The sequence below is a fragment of the Acomys russatus genome, chromosome 1 (genome assembly GCF_903995435.1).
Source record: "Acomys russatus chromosome 1, mAcoRus1.1, whole genome shotgun sequence".
Lineage (NCBI taxonomy): Eukaryota > Metazoa > Chordata > Mammalia > Rodentia > Muridae > Acomys > Acomys russatus.
In genome coordinates, this window is record NC_067137.1 from 113,641,500 (window position 1) to 113,655,674 (window position 14,175).

The 14,175-nt window shown below is 44.6% G+C and overlaps 1 protein-coding gene across 2 annotated transcripts in view; it reads right to left on the bottom strand.

Moving 5' to 3' along the window:
- Nucleotides 1-233: 233 nt before the first annotated feature.
- Atg2b (autophagy related 2B) overlaps nt 234-14,175 on the bottom strand; it is a 69,271-nt gene continuing 55,329 nt past the window's right edge. For both annotated transcript variants that reach the window (XM_051151026.1, XM_051151019.1), the window contains exons 35-42: nt 10,441-10,519; nt 9,697-9,904; nt 7,084-7,153; nt 6,537-6,619; nt 5,404-5,525; nt 4,818-4,972; nt 3,961-4,110; nt 234-1,021 (exon numbers count right to left, since the gene is read on the bottom strand). In XM_051151026.1, coding sequence (XP_051006983.1) covers nt 791-1,021; nt 3,961-4,110; nt 4,818-4,972; nt 5,404-5,525; nt 6,537-6,619; nt 7,084-7,153; nt 9,697-9,904; nt 10,441-10,519 — 1,098 coding nt within the window. In that variant the 3' untranslated portion in view covers nt 234-790. The remainder of the gene's footprint in view (nt 1,022-3,960; nt 4,111-4,817; nt 4,973-5,403; nt 5,526-6,536; nt 6,620-7,083; nt 7,154-9,696; nt 9,905-10,440; nt 10,520-14,175) is intronic.

The window sequence follows — 14,175 nt, forward strand, 5'->3', positions numbered from 1 at the left end:
GTCCTTAATGGTGGGGACACACACAATGTCTGGGTCCCTGTGCACCATGGAGCGCACAGTTCCACTTGTATTTAGGATACAGAAATTTACTACATTTGGGTTATTTTCCTTTACCAAAAACTCCGAGACATAGTCATTCCTTTTCATATTTATATAACCTTATAAATGACACAAAGAACACAGCACACCTTGCGTTACACTACACACACGCACGCACGCACGCACGCACGCACGCACGCAGAGGATAAAGTGCAGCACAGCAGACTTCGTCTGTGACACTCACTCTCTCCGGGTGAGCAGAGCAGGCAGTCCTGGGGGAGGTGAGGCCTTGCTCCACCCGACACTGGAGGCTAGCTGCTTGCTTTCCCTGTGGCTTCTCTCACTGGCATCGGAAGTGTTGAAATTGTAAGTTGAAAAACCAGCTCCCCAGAACTGTAAGGATGCTCCCCAGTGCTGTGAGAGTGCTCCATTTTTTAAGCACTCAACACTATTTACAAAGACATTCCCAATGAAATCTTGTCAGTAACAAGTACAATTATGGTCACTTTAATGAAAGCAAGCATTCAACATGGCAGCAAATCTCTAGTGACCTTGACACGAGCCACCAGAAACTCCTGCAGGCCAGAGCCAGGCCCTAAAACGTCACAAGGTTTTGGCTGTGTGTTGTTTTGACATTAAATTATTTAACTAAAAACTGCTTTTGTTCCTGAGATGAGCACATGAATTACACAAGTTGTCTACGAAGCTTCCACTAGGACCCCCTGCTCCTTAGCTCCACACACTGGAAGCATCAGTCCTCCCCATGGCGCCATTTCTGTGATTCGTCCTGCCGAACATCTGGTCTAATTTGGTTTCTCATACCACCTAACACATTAGATGTTGCTTCGGTGGCTACAATAAGGGGTTTGACCACTGCCGGTGGGATCTGGCGCAGGACTTCACCCACGGCACCAGTGACCCCTCTGCTCTCGTGCTCTCGAGCAGCTGTTTCATAAATGGTCTGAGCCGTGTCTGTGATTCCCTGCAGGGGTGGGGGACAGAAAAAAGGAAGAAAGCACAGTCAGAAACTAAGATGCCCATATTACAGACTTTAAGTCATTAATCAACATGTTTACAACTAGACCAAAAGAGAAAAGCAAAGTATCCAGCAACCTGCACTCAGCTACTTAGACAGCATTCTAACTCTAAAGGAAAGTGGCATGCGCCACAACTTAGCATTTCTCTGTGACACTAGTGTGTGGGAAATGGAGCTGAATTAGTTCCACGTGAGGAAGCCCACAGGAAACACAGAAACACAGCATGACCTAAAAGCAACTTGTGGCCCAATTAATCCCTCCAGCTAAATGCAGTTCTGTAAATGGGGCCTCTTAGCAAATGCTCCTGATAGAGGACACAGCACAGAAAGCTAAAACCCACTCTGCTCAGGAACACATGCACTCTGTCTGCATTGTACTATGTCATGTACTAGAGAAGAACCAGGGACACTCAATTAAGGTAAGAAGCCTAATCCAACACCTTATTAGATTACATAGAAAATTCGAAGAACACAAAGTGGGAGCCTGAACAGTCCACATTAGCTCTGGCAGCATTCTACCTCTGGCTCAAGTGCAAGCTTTGGGCTGAGCATGCACATGCCAGCAGTGACAGGGTCAAACATCACAGGATTTCTGGATCTGTGCCACTTATGTCACTGACATCTCCATTTTGACAACTTCAGTGGTGAGTACAGAGGAGACAGTCAGAGGCCTAAGCCAGAGCCCAGCTGTCGGTCTGAGAGGCGAGTACAGCAGAGAAAACATGCAGTGGCACAGGGCAGACAAAGGCCCAACAGGACTAAGACATGGAGGAGAGACTGGGAAAAAGACCTCAGGAGCTAGAGCTGGCTCAGGTGGCTGATGTCAACTGCCGGGTTGGCAGGGTCAGGAATCACCTGGGAAGGGAGTCTCAAGGAGGGGCTGTCTGGCTTAGAGGGCCTCGGTGGGATTACCTGAATCAATGAGGGAAGACACACCCTGTTGTGGTTGGGACCACTCCCTGGGCAAGGAATGTCAATTGTAAAAGAGCGAGAGCACGCCGAGCACTAGCAATGTGCACTCACTGCACACCACACCTTCTGACTAGGGAAGCGTCTCCAGCTGCTTCAGCTCCTGCTGCCTTGACTTTCCCAACAGGACACACTGTGCTCTGAACTGGGAGCTAAAATAAACGCTCTCTGCCTTAAGGTCCTTCAGTCAGAGTATCTTATCACAGCAACTCAGGCATAAGGATGTGAATCTGGATCCCCAATGCCCCACATAAAAGGCGGTGTCCAGTGTATACCTGTGACCTCAGCGGTAGGGTAACAGGATGGAAACAGAGAACGAGATATATATATATCTATCTCAGGCCCAATTCCCTGAGACCACAAAGGCGACTTCTGTGCCACAAGGCCTGCTACACCTTCTGAATGTGGTCAGAACGTAGTCAGAAAGCACAGCTAATGAAACGCTGAGGTTGAACCCTACATAGAATGACCACAAATTTCTGTGGGTCATAGAGTAAGAAAGTGAAAGGAAGGAAGCCAGTGAGTGGCAGGCCAACACTCTCAGAACACCAGGCTCCACCAGGGGAGCTGGCAGACAGCAACACAGCGCACCTGCTGCCAAGCCCTACGACCCGAGCTAGACCCCCAGCACCCACAGGGCAGGCGAGAACTGACTCTACACACTGGTCCTTTGACTTCCACAAAATAAACAGAAAAGTAAATAAATAAATAAATGTAAAAAAACAGTGTGGAGGGCTGGAGAGATGGCTCAGAGGTTAAGAACACTGCCTGTACTTCCAGAGGTCCTGAGTCCAATTCCTGCAACCACATAGTGGCTCACAACCATCTATAATGTGATCTGGTGCCCTCTTCTGGCAGATGGAACACTCATATATACATAAAATAAATAAATAAACCTTAAACAAAACAAAATAAAAAAGCCTACTGTGGAGATTCCCATAGTTACCACTCACCAATTCTACACTATAGGACTTCTTGCATACATAAACTCAGACACAGCTAGAAAACATTGCCCATTTCAGTGTCACACGGGGAACAAAAATGGAAACTAAATGCCCATCAACAGGAAAAGATGAATGACATATTCCTACACTGAAATACTAGGAGACCAAGCAATGACATTGTGCGGCCATGTATGTATCGGAAAGCTGAGTTACAGAATACACATGATACTCTTTACGCAGACTCAATGTAAACACTCTCTGTTCTCTTAGGAACACTTGCATAATCTAACTGCAAAAACCTGTCTAGAGTAGCTGTGCTGCCTTCGGAACAGTGAAGGCCAGGACTGGGGCCAGGGCTGGGATCTACCTGAAAAGCTGCACTTCTAAGCAAACCTGAGGTAAACACAAGCAGAGCCCGGCCTGCAGCAAGCTCCAGCTGCGAGCAGCCACCGCCACTGCGGCCCACCACTCTCCCTGGCTTTCTCCTACTTGCTTCACACCAGTCACATGCTGCTACTGCCAGCTTACGTTCCACTCCCACAGATTCCTCCAAAGCATTAAAGTCAGTGAATGGGCTTCTGGGGAAGCCAGGTGTGATGGCTAATTTTTATGTCAATTTGATTTGGGAAGAGAGCCTCCACTGCAGGCAAACCTATGGAGCATTTTCTTGGTGATTGTGCATTGTTGCCCGGGGCAGGTGATCCTGGCTGTATAAAAGGCAGGCTGAGTGAGCTGTGGGGAGAAAACTAGTAAGCAATGCTCGCCTGTGGCCTCTGCTTCAGCTCTTGCCTCCAGGATCCTCCCAGGGTACTTCCTGCTCTGACCTCCCTCATGGGAATCTGGAGTGGTGTGTTGAAATAAACACTTTCAAGACCTCACCAAGTTTCTTTTGGTGACGGTGTTTCATCACCTAAGCAAGACAACAGGAAAGCATGAAGCCAGCCTGAGTTGTCAGAGTAAGTCTCTACTTACCTCCTTTACAACACTGTAGGCCTTGGCCACACCTTCCCTCAGGTCCACGGGCTGGTGGGCTAACCGGTGATGAGAAAATCTCTTTGCCTTCTTGGGCTCAATGGCAAGGGTACCCGGAGACACCATGTCATAAGCAGTCTCTGCGGCTGCCTGGGTTCATTTTGTCAAAAGCAAAAAATTAATTAGAAGATGGGCTGGGGAGCTGGGCCCCAAAAGTGTGGCAGTCCTCTCCTGCGGGGGTAGAGGAGCCCCCACAGAGTGGAACCTGCTTCAACACTTGGGACAATAGCTTAGGGCTTCCATAACATCGACAGGGAAGACAAGCTAGAAACTGGCATCCGGATTGCACTGACCCACTTGGCCCCTTCCTCTTATTACCCAGAATGCCCACGCGACTTTACAATGCTTAGTACTTCATGGAGCAACTTCCAGCACATTTGTTTACCCCACTATGTGCTCTTAAACTTAGCTCTGATCGTTTTACACAGATCAGTGAAATAAGTCCCTGCTAATTTAATGATTTCTATTTTCTTAAACTATGCAAGCAGACTTGGCATGTATCCTAGAACTTTGCTGCCTAAATGCTCAGTACTAGATATCTAAGCAATGACCAAGCACCAAACAGGTGTGGTGGCACACACCTGTGCACACCTGAGCACTTGGAAGGCTAAGGACCAAAGGTATGAGGATAGCCTGGGAACGGCTTCGTCTCAAAAAAACAAAAGTAAACTAAGTATGATAGTAAATCCTTACAACGTTTCACGCCTCATACATCTTCACCGTACTGTTTTAAAAAGTAGCCCAGCTGCTGTACAGAACTCTCATGTGTCCACATGAGGATGGCCAGGGAACAGTACCTGTATGGTTTGGACCATTCTGTTTGTGAGTTCTAGAGCAGCCATTGCAGTTGAAGTGCCAAAGGAGGCAGCGCCTCTCTGGAAGCCTCTGACAATGCGGCCATCCTTCCGGTACTGCTCAATCGGCAGCCACACCAAGTCCTTCAGGCCTTGTACTAGACACAGAAACCACAACGAGAACGGTAGGTGATAAGAGTGCAACCCTGTGGCTCCCTGTCTCATTCTCACCAAGGTCCCCAGAAGTCAGCCTTCCCAACAGAAATACAGGCTGAGCCATATGAGCGATTGAAAGTGTTTTAATACTCATTCCAAAAGTTAAAAAAAAAAAAAAAAGGGTAAACTTAAATTTAGTATTTTTAACCCAGGTATATCCAGAATATTTTCATTGCAATATAAAGTGTGTGTGTGTGTGTGTGTGTGTGTGTGTGTGTATAGACTAAGGGCAAAGATTTATGTGCATGTTAGCATGCATAGAACATTGATTTAAAAACGTTCTTTCAAAAAAAAAAAAAAAAAAAAAAAACATTCTTTCCATAGACTTCCATGGTATCTGTAACCCCAAGAAGACATTAAGAAGGCAACCCACCTAATTGAACTAGTGAATGCATAGGCCCAACACCTCCCAGGATCCCTGGTAGCTGGTTCTTCTTAATGTCATTGAGCCATTCGGTGATTGCATATGAGAACAATTTGTCAATACCTAGCAAACTGGAGCAAATGACTGTTAGTGCAAAGAAAAAACCAAGGTGCATATGTAAGTAACAAAGTTACCTATTTAGAATCTACATATTACAAGTGCAAAATCCTACAGAAGCTCTAAAAACAGCTAAACATTTTATATCACAGAGTCATATAAGTCAGCCACCAAATTCCCAATCTAATCTTTATATGTGTCAGTCAGAAGACAGGTGGGTAAATAGATAACAGACAGACAGCACAGATGGAGAAAGATACCTAGAAAGCTTGGGAAGCATGCACAAGTCTTCATGTTTTCCATTGTTCTTATCCATGGCTCAGGCACAGGGTTGGCCCAAGTAATCACAACCAAATCTGTATGCCTGCACTCTTGTCACTGAATACGTTAATTTACAGCTTCAGAAAGTTATCTTAAAATATCCTAACTGGCCAGGTGTGATGGCGCTTGCCTTTAATCCCAGCACTGTAAGGCAGAGGCAAGTGGATCTCTGTGAGTTCGAGGCCAGCCTGATCTACAAACCAAGTCGAGGATAGCCAAGACTACATAGAGAAACCCTGTCTCAAAAAAACAAAACAAAACAAAACAAAGAAAAAATCCTAAACTGCAGATACTTTCAAGAAATACTATTCTGGGGCTGGAAAGACGGCTCAGAGGTTAAGAACACTGACTGCTCTTCCAGGGGTCCTGAGTTCAATTCCCAGCAACCACATGGTGGCTCACAACCATCTATAATGAGATCTGGTGCCCTCTTCTGACCTGCAGGTGTACATGCAGGCAGAACACTATATACAAAATAAATAAATAAATCTTAAAAAAAAAAAAAAAAAAAGAAAGAAAAAGAAAGAAATACTATTCTGTTCCAACCACGTCTACTCCCTCAAGATAAATAGGAGCCCAGATCAGGAAGTCTCCTCCAAGGCTAAGCTCCCTGCAGACATGCCTGCCTGTGAGAAACTCCACTTTTATTTTGACACTAGCTTTAGTGCCCTCACCTTAAAGCCTCAGTAGGTCAGTCTACTCACCCATGCCGATAAAAGAGCCTCTTCAGCTTTAGCTCAGAACAATTCAACTGGGCCAGGCCAATCAAAATCCCCGCCAATGTACCCTGAAACAGGAAGAGTGGACAATTAACCCCTAAACAAAGGAGGCTCAGCATTTAACATAGCTGTTACCAGAGCAAGTGCAAGCAATATTCTTTAATGAAGACAAATACTTAAAATACAGAAGATAAATGTTAAAGTATTTTAGATAGTACAAACCATTATACCAGTTAATGATCACCATGTATGAAATTTCACTCACAGTCCTTAGCACTTACTTTAAAGCAAGGAAAAATATTGTACTTCATGCAGAACATGCATGCGCACATACAAGCCATGACAGCACCAAGAGAGAAAGTGAGCTGTTGCGCTCAATGCCCAGGTCCCACGCAGTGGAAGGAGAACACTGGCTCTCATTCTGACCCCACACAAGTGCCTCCTTGCCTCATGCCTTCATTTCCTTTACAATAGATAAACGTAATTTTTAAGAGATAATTTTGTATTATGTTTTCATGCAAAGTTTCCACACCTGATCCATTGATACATGTTTGCCATGATAGTCAAGCCGAATAGGAACTTCTGCTGTGAATCTGAATTCTCTGGGGGGGAAAAAACAGAGTTATTTACATTCAAATTACTGATCATAAAATTAGGCCTAATTTGTTAAACTGAAAACTAAAAACAAAACCACAAAGTAAATTATAAATATATCTTATGTCTTAAATAAGAGAATTTATTTTAGTTCCACCTTGTACTAAAATTAAAACAGATAAACCCTATTGTATTTAACTGTTGTCACAAAAACCTTTTCTTATTTCATTAAATGTTTATTTAAATGTTGTCTATTGTATTTAAATTTTGTCACAAAAAAACTTTCCTTGGTTTATTAAATGTTTACTCTTAAGAAAAAAAAGAAAAAATGTTTACATATTCTCAAGTCATACAGAGAACAAGTTAATAAAAGCGGCCTTCAGACTTAAACAAAAAGTAGAGCAAAAAGACAAGAAGCCTACCCTTGTTCAGTGTGAGTAGAGGCCTGGCCTGCTCCTAACACTCCATGGGATGCAAGTGTGGATGGCTCGGCTCTCTGAGTCTCAATTCTTCACCATTGTAAAAATGACATACACTGGCAAATTTTGGTGAGAATTTGTGAAATTAATGCTTGTAGGTAGACGTCAATATACTAACTGGGAATTCTGGGAGTGAAATAAAAACTATATGCTGATGGCATATGGCCAACAAAATGAGCTGCCTTCCAAAAGATGACCGCAACTCAATGCTCAGAACCTGAAACGTAACTTCTCCCAACAGAATGAATGTTCCTGGTTACACACCAAACCATCCTAGAGAAGTTCATCCTACCACTATTCCCTCAGCCCTTCCCACTCTTCTCTTCCCCTACAAGAAGTGTAGGGATAAGGACAGAGCAGAGACTTAGAGAACGGCGAAACAACAACTGGCCCAACTTGAGAGCCACCCATGGGAGAGAGCCAACCCCTGACACTCTTAGTGATGCTCTGCTCTGCTTGCAGACAGGGGCCGAGCATGCCTGTCTTCTGAGAGGCTCCACCCAGCAGCTGATGGAAACACATGCAGAGACCCACAGCCAAATAACAGAGCCTGGGGAGTCTTGTGGAAGAGTGGGAAGAACTGAGGGAGCTGGAGAGGTCAAGGACACCACAAGAAGACCTGCAGAGACAACTAACCTGGGCCCACGGGGGCTCACAGAGACTGAACCACCAACCAGAGAGCATGCATGGGCTGGACTAGGCCCCCTACACATGTGCAGCAGATGTGCAGCTTAATCATGATGTGGGACCCCTAATACTGGGAGCAGGGACTGTAATTCTGTTGCCTGCCTTTGGATCCCTTTCCCCTGGCTGGGCTGCCTACTTTGGCCTCAGTGGGAGAGGATGTGCTTAGTCCTACTGAGACTTGATATGCCAGGATGAGTTGGTACCCATGGGGGGTGCGGGGGGCGGGGAGAAGAGAAGGGGAAGGAGGACTAGAGGGAAAGGGGTATGAACTGGGAGGGAAAGGAGGGGGCTGAAATCAGGCTGTAAATTGATTAAATAAATGAATTAATTAATGAAAAAAAGATGTGTGAACAGACAGACCATGATTACTTATATAATTAGTTAACCAGAGATTGTTCACGGTGCCTAGATGGAAAGCTGGACCACAGCTACTGGAAAAGGAAGGAGGGAGACTCTTCTGGCATCTCTGGGAAGTAGTAAGCAGGTGGGTGATGATTGAGGACCTTAACTCAGCCACTCACTGATCCCTGCCGGTCACCTACCTTTCATCAACAGAATGAGCCACTGAGACACTAGCAGCTACTACAAACCCAGGGCTCTGGACCCTCCAGAGTAGAAATGCAACCTACAAGCTATCTTTAAACATCTGCCTGAGGAGACAGGGAAGACCGCAAGACCTGTCTTGTAACTGTAACACAGCTACAGATTATCAGGAGTGCTGCATGTCTGTATCCTCAGCCATGATGGCACTCCCACGGTCTCCTCTCACAACATAGAAGGAAAGAAAGGAAAACTGGTGTCCCTGGAATGAAAGGAGGGTACAGAGAATTGAGGGGAGGAGTAGCTTTTGACCCTCTTCTTTCTAGAAATGCCAAGACTCTATCCTGACCAACAAGGCAAGGGAAAAAGAACAGTTAGAAAGAACAGATTGGTAGGCCAAGGAAGAAAGCTCCAGAGTGAGGCCAGCTGGCCACACAGCCAAGCAGCAATGCAGGGGGCGCCTGGGCTTCCCAGAATGCTCACCTGCCTCAGAAGACCCAGCAGGGACTGAGAGAAACGAACGGGCTGAGGACTCAGCAGAAGGGAAAGGCAGTGTGTGGAGAGGCAAGAGGGCACCACCATAGTTATGAGGTACAAACACACTCAAATAGAGACCTGAGAGGGGGCAAGGGAGAAGAGAGGAACTTCCACTACAGATTCAATGATAGATAAGGCCTGAAATCAGGGTTACTTCATATAAACAAGGGGTGCCAGTGAGGCAGGGACTACATGAAAACCACAGCATGAGTGAAGGAACACTGATGTCACTTTATGCTTGTCGGTTTACCCACACACTCCAGAGCCATCTTTAAAACTTCATTTGCTAGCAAAATCAATGCACTTACCTAAAAAACACAGGCTGGTCACTAAATGAAGTGTCGTCAGCTGAGAAGTCCTTCTCCTCAAGTCCATTAGCCTCTTCCACTGAATTGGCACTGAGGTTTGGGGAAGGTTGTTTTGGCCCAGGGAAAGAAACAACTAGATTTGGTTCCTTTGAGGTACTCAAATGCCTTGGCAAACTGCAGGTGACATCAGCTCCAGGAGACTTTGTAACTGAAAAAGTGCACGTCTGAAGTTAGCTATGCTACTTCCAGGCACCGTGGTGGCAATCCCTGCTGATCAGCCTGCACAGCCCACTTCACTGAGTAAATACAACTCCTGTACAGAGAAAACCTACTTCCATCTTTACATCACTGTGTCACATAACACATCTGTACCATTAACACAAATGGTATGGAATGCACATACTTGGATGGGAATGAACACTACAAGTACATTTTCTAAAACAACAAAGCAATTAAAACCAAAATGTACTTGGAATATGAACTTTGAGCTTTTCCCAGCGGCATGCAGTCCCGTCCTTTTGTGGTGCTGGGCAGCCACAGCCAGGCTCAGCTCTAAGTCAGTAGTCACTGGGGGAAACAACCAACACTCCACAATGGTGTGCTGCTAAGCAGCACTTAGTGGGCTCCGGGTACCAGATTATGTTACTCAATTTACCACGGCATTCTGAGAAGGGACCCCATCCTAAGCAAGGGTCTACCTCCTTATCACAGGACCCTTCCAGATGTTCAGTATGTGTTAAGTACCTTCTGGATCTGGAGTGAGGAGAAGTTCCACTTCGGTAGAAAGACTTGTGAAGAAATCCTTGAGGAAGAACAAGGCGTCCTAAAATGGAGACAAGCCACTGTAACTCACAGGATAGAGTCTGAGGTCTCTGTCTCCATCATGCACTGTTACACAGCAGCCACTGCACCTCTCGGTCTGCCTCTCCAGCACTCACACTTGGTCTTGCTCTTTTCACAAACACACATATCTCATCCCTATTATTTTTTACAAATATTAAAATATTTAAAACATCAACATAGTAAGATAGAGAAACTAAAATCCAAATAGCTAAGACTGGTCAGGATGTGGTAGCACATGCCTTTAATCACGGCATGTGCAGGCCAGCCTGGTCTGTATCACTAGTTCCAGGACAACCAAGGCTACTCATGCTCTGTCTCAAGATAAAAACAAAAACAAAACAAAACAAAACAAAACATAAACAACTAAAAATTATTTATAAATGTTTTTCTTTGTAAGGAAATGCTTGCAATTGCTCTTGGCACCAATTCTCACTCTTAACAGTGGTGACATCACTACTAGCAGCAGGTGGCACCTCTTATGTACTTATTTACCTTGTGCCACTAAACTCCCTTGGACTTTTTCTTCTTTAATCACTTCTATATTGCCTTAAGACAATTCCTTCATTAAACAAGATATTCAAGACGGGATGTAAAGCTGGGTGTGGAGGCACACACCTATAATTCCAACATTCAGGAAGCTGAGGCATGAGGATTGCTAAGAGCTCAAGGATGGCATCAGCTACATAGCAAATTCCAAGTTAGCCATGGTATAGCAAGACTCTATCTTTAAAAATATAAATAATAGGGCTGGAGAGATGGTTCAGAGGTTAAGAGCACTGGCTGCTCCTTCCAAAGGTCCTGAGTTCAATTCCCAGCAACCACATGGTGGCTCACAACCACCTGTAATGAGATCTGGTGCCTTCTTCTGGTGTCCAGAAACACAGGCAGGCAGAACACTGTATACATAATAAACATATTTAAAATATATATATATATATATAAATAATAAACACAAACTAAATCACCCATTTGATGCAGTCTTTTCTGCAATCATATATGAAAAGTAAAGTGTTTGTTTCTGAGCTAACACCCGTCCAGTTGCCCACACACTCAGCTGGCAAATGCAGGGCATAAAACACAAAATCAAACTGGGTGGTCATGGCACACACCTTTAATCCCAGCACTGGGGAGGCAGAGGCAGGTGAACCTCTGAGTTTCAGGCCAGCTAGAGCTATACAGAAAAATCCTGTCTTGAAAAACATAAAAACAATAACAAGGAAAAACCCTACAAAATTGAAAGCCTGGGCCTATTCTTTCCTATCTTCACTCCATCAAAAAAAAATTAACTTCATAAAAATACAAAACATTAACATTACACCAAATACAATGTGGCTGTCAGCTACAGGGTCATAATGTTGGTATACACCAAGAAAGTCTAATTCACAAATTCCAAGAATTAGTTACTTGTCATCCCATTTACAGTATATTTAAATGATGCAGATGACAATATTCTCAGTAATATGGTGCCTAGAAGTCTGTAATAGTTCCTCTAATAACAAGCATCCTGGTTCTGAGGCAGGAAGCAGGCTCACAGAGGGTTCGCTATTGTGTCATGCTAGGCACATGTACACACTGTTTATCCTGTACATTTATATCATACTCAGCACTGCATGCTAACTAATAGTATATTAAATACTGTTCCTTATCTACCACTGGATGGTGACAGTTTAATGTTATAAATTTTTAAACTACAACCCTATTTTAAAAAGGAAAATATTAGGTATCGGTTTGTTCTTGAAGACTGAAAGAAACTCTGGCTTTTCACAATGCTTTGTAAATTATGTATGCATGTGTACATGCATGTATGTATGTATTTGCTGTCCCACTATCAAAACAGCAAATCACAGACACCTCACTAGAGAAAATAGAGTGATAGCTAGTCAGCATGTGAAAAGAGCCATCAAGGAGCCACAAATACAACCTCTAAAATTTAAAGGATGACAGAACCAAGGTTGGCCAGGACAAAGCAACTAGAACTTTACTGGCTGCTGATGGGAAACAGTTAAGTAGCTTCTTACAGTACGACTCTGCTTTTATGTACTACATGTATGTAGATGCACATGTGTGCGCATGTGTAACTACATATGCATATATGTTACTCAAGAGAAATAAATAATATGTCCATAAGCCCTTCTACACAAATTTTACATGGCCTTATTTATGAGTACTAAAGTCAGTGCAAGTCAGCAGGCAAATGGGTAAGGGGGTGCTGTATGGTGACCCCTGCAGAGCCCCGAGACACAGATGAAGCTCACACACACACAGTCCAGAGGAAGAAAGCAAACACACTTCCATTTATACGGAGCCACAGCCCAGGAAGATGAATGGCTGTCTTGAGATAGTGAAGCCAGACAACACAGGGTAGAGAAGACACAGAATGTCACCTGGTAGAGCAGTTACTCAGCCCCCAACACGCATGAAGCTCCACTGCAGACTTAAAATCTGTGTGAGACTTAGGTTCAATACTCAGTGTTAAACTCTGACTGAACAACATTTATGCTTAGCCCAAGGTTCTGTGACAGTGCAGATCAACAGTACGACTAAAGGGTTAAAGAATTACTTTAACGTCATGCTCACTCTGACACCGGATGACACCATGTGGCCACACAGTTCTATTTCCTTCACTGTTTTCTCTAACATAAATATTTCTCCCTTTCAAAGTAATTGTGCTTGATAATTCTACAGGAGGAATTGTAGCCAATATTAAAGAAAATGTTCACATGCTGTTCGATGCGCCCTCCCCAGCCCTAGGTGAGCACCAGGATAGCCTCCTGCCCAGGCCACAAAGTCCTGGCGCCTTCAGAAACACCTACCTGCCCCTTGTACTCCTTACAGCTGGTGAACAGGCCGGAGTAGTATCATGGCCTCCAGAAAGCCCTTCCTGACCATGCCATGCCCTCCAAACCCCTCTTCTGCATAGCCATGCCATCCACGCCTATCTCTATCAGCTGGACTCACCACAGCAGACTACATGTGCCTGCTTCTTCAGCTGGGGACAGGCTCATCTTTAGTCAAGAGCAGGGAAGGCATTCACCAGATGTCTCTGCACTCTGTCCTCCCTACACAGATTTCCAGGCAATGATACTAAAATAAGCATGAGACTAGGGAAGTCAGCAAGTCCTGCTTCCCCCACATGCTGCATCTCCTCTGCCTGGTTATGCACCTCCATCGTGCACTCACACCCCTGAACAAGCCTGTCCCAGCAAGGCTTGCTGCTCAGGGCCTGTCCTACATGCACGGTGCTCTTTGTGCACACGCACTTTACTGCAACAGCAATGCAGCTTTTTGGAAACAGGAGGAAGCAGTGCGCTGCTGTCAGTGTGTGTGATCGGATCAAGATGGAGATGGTCACAATAGTTTGGGATAGAAGAGGCTACACCAAACATTATCATCCATTAACTTACTTGTCATCATAAGAAAACAATGAAAACTGAAATCTGAGGTTCTCTACATAACTGCGGCTTGCTACCTCGATAGGCAAGTGAGAAGGAGGCTTGCTTGCATTGCCGTGTGGCATGGCTTTGTCACCGTATAGCCTTGGCGAACATTTCTCCTTCAGTGTGACAACACAGTCTCTATCTCCTTCACTGTTTTATTTAAAATTAATATTTCTCCAAAAAGATTAATATTTCTCCC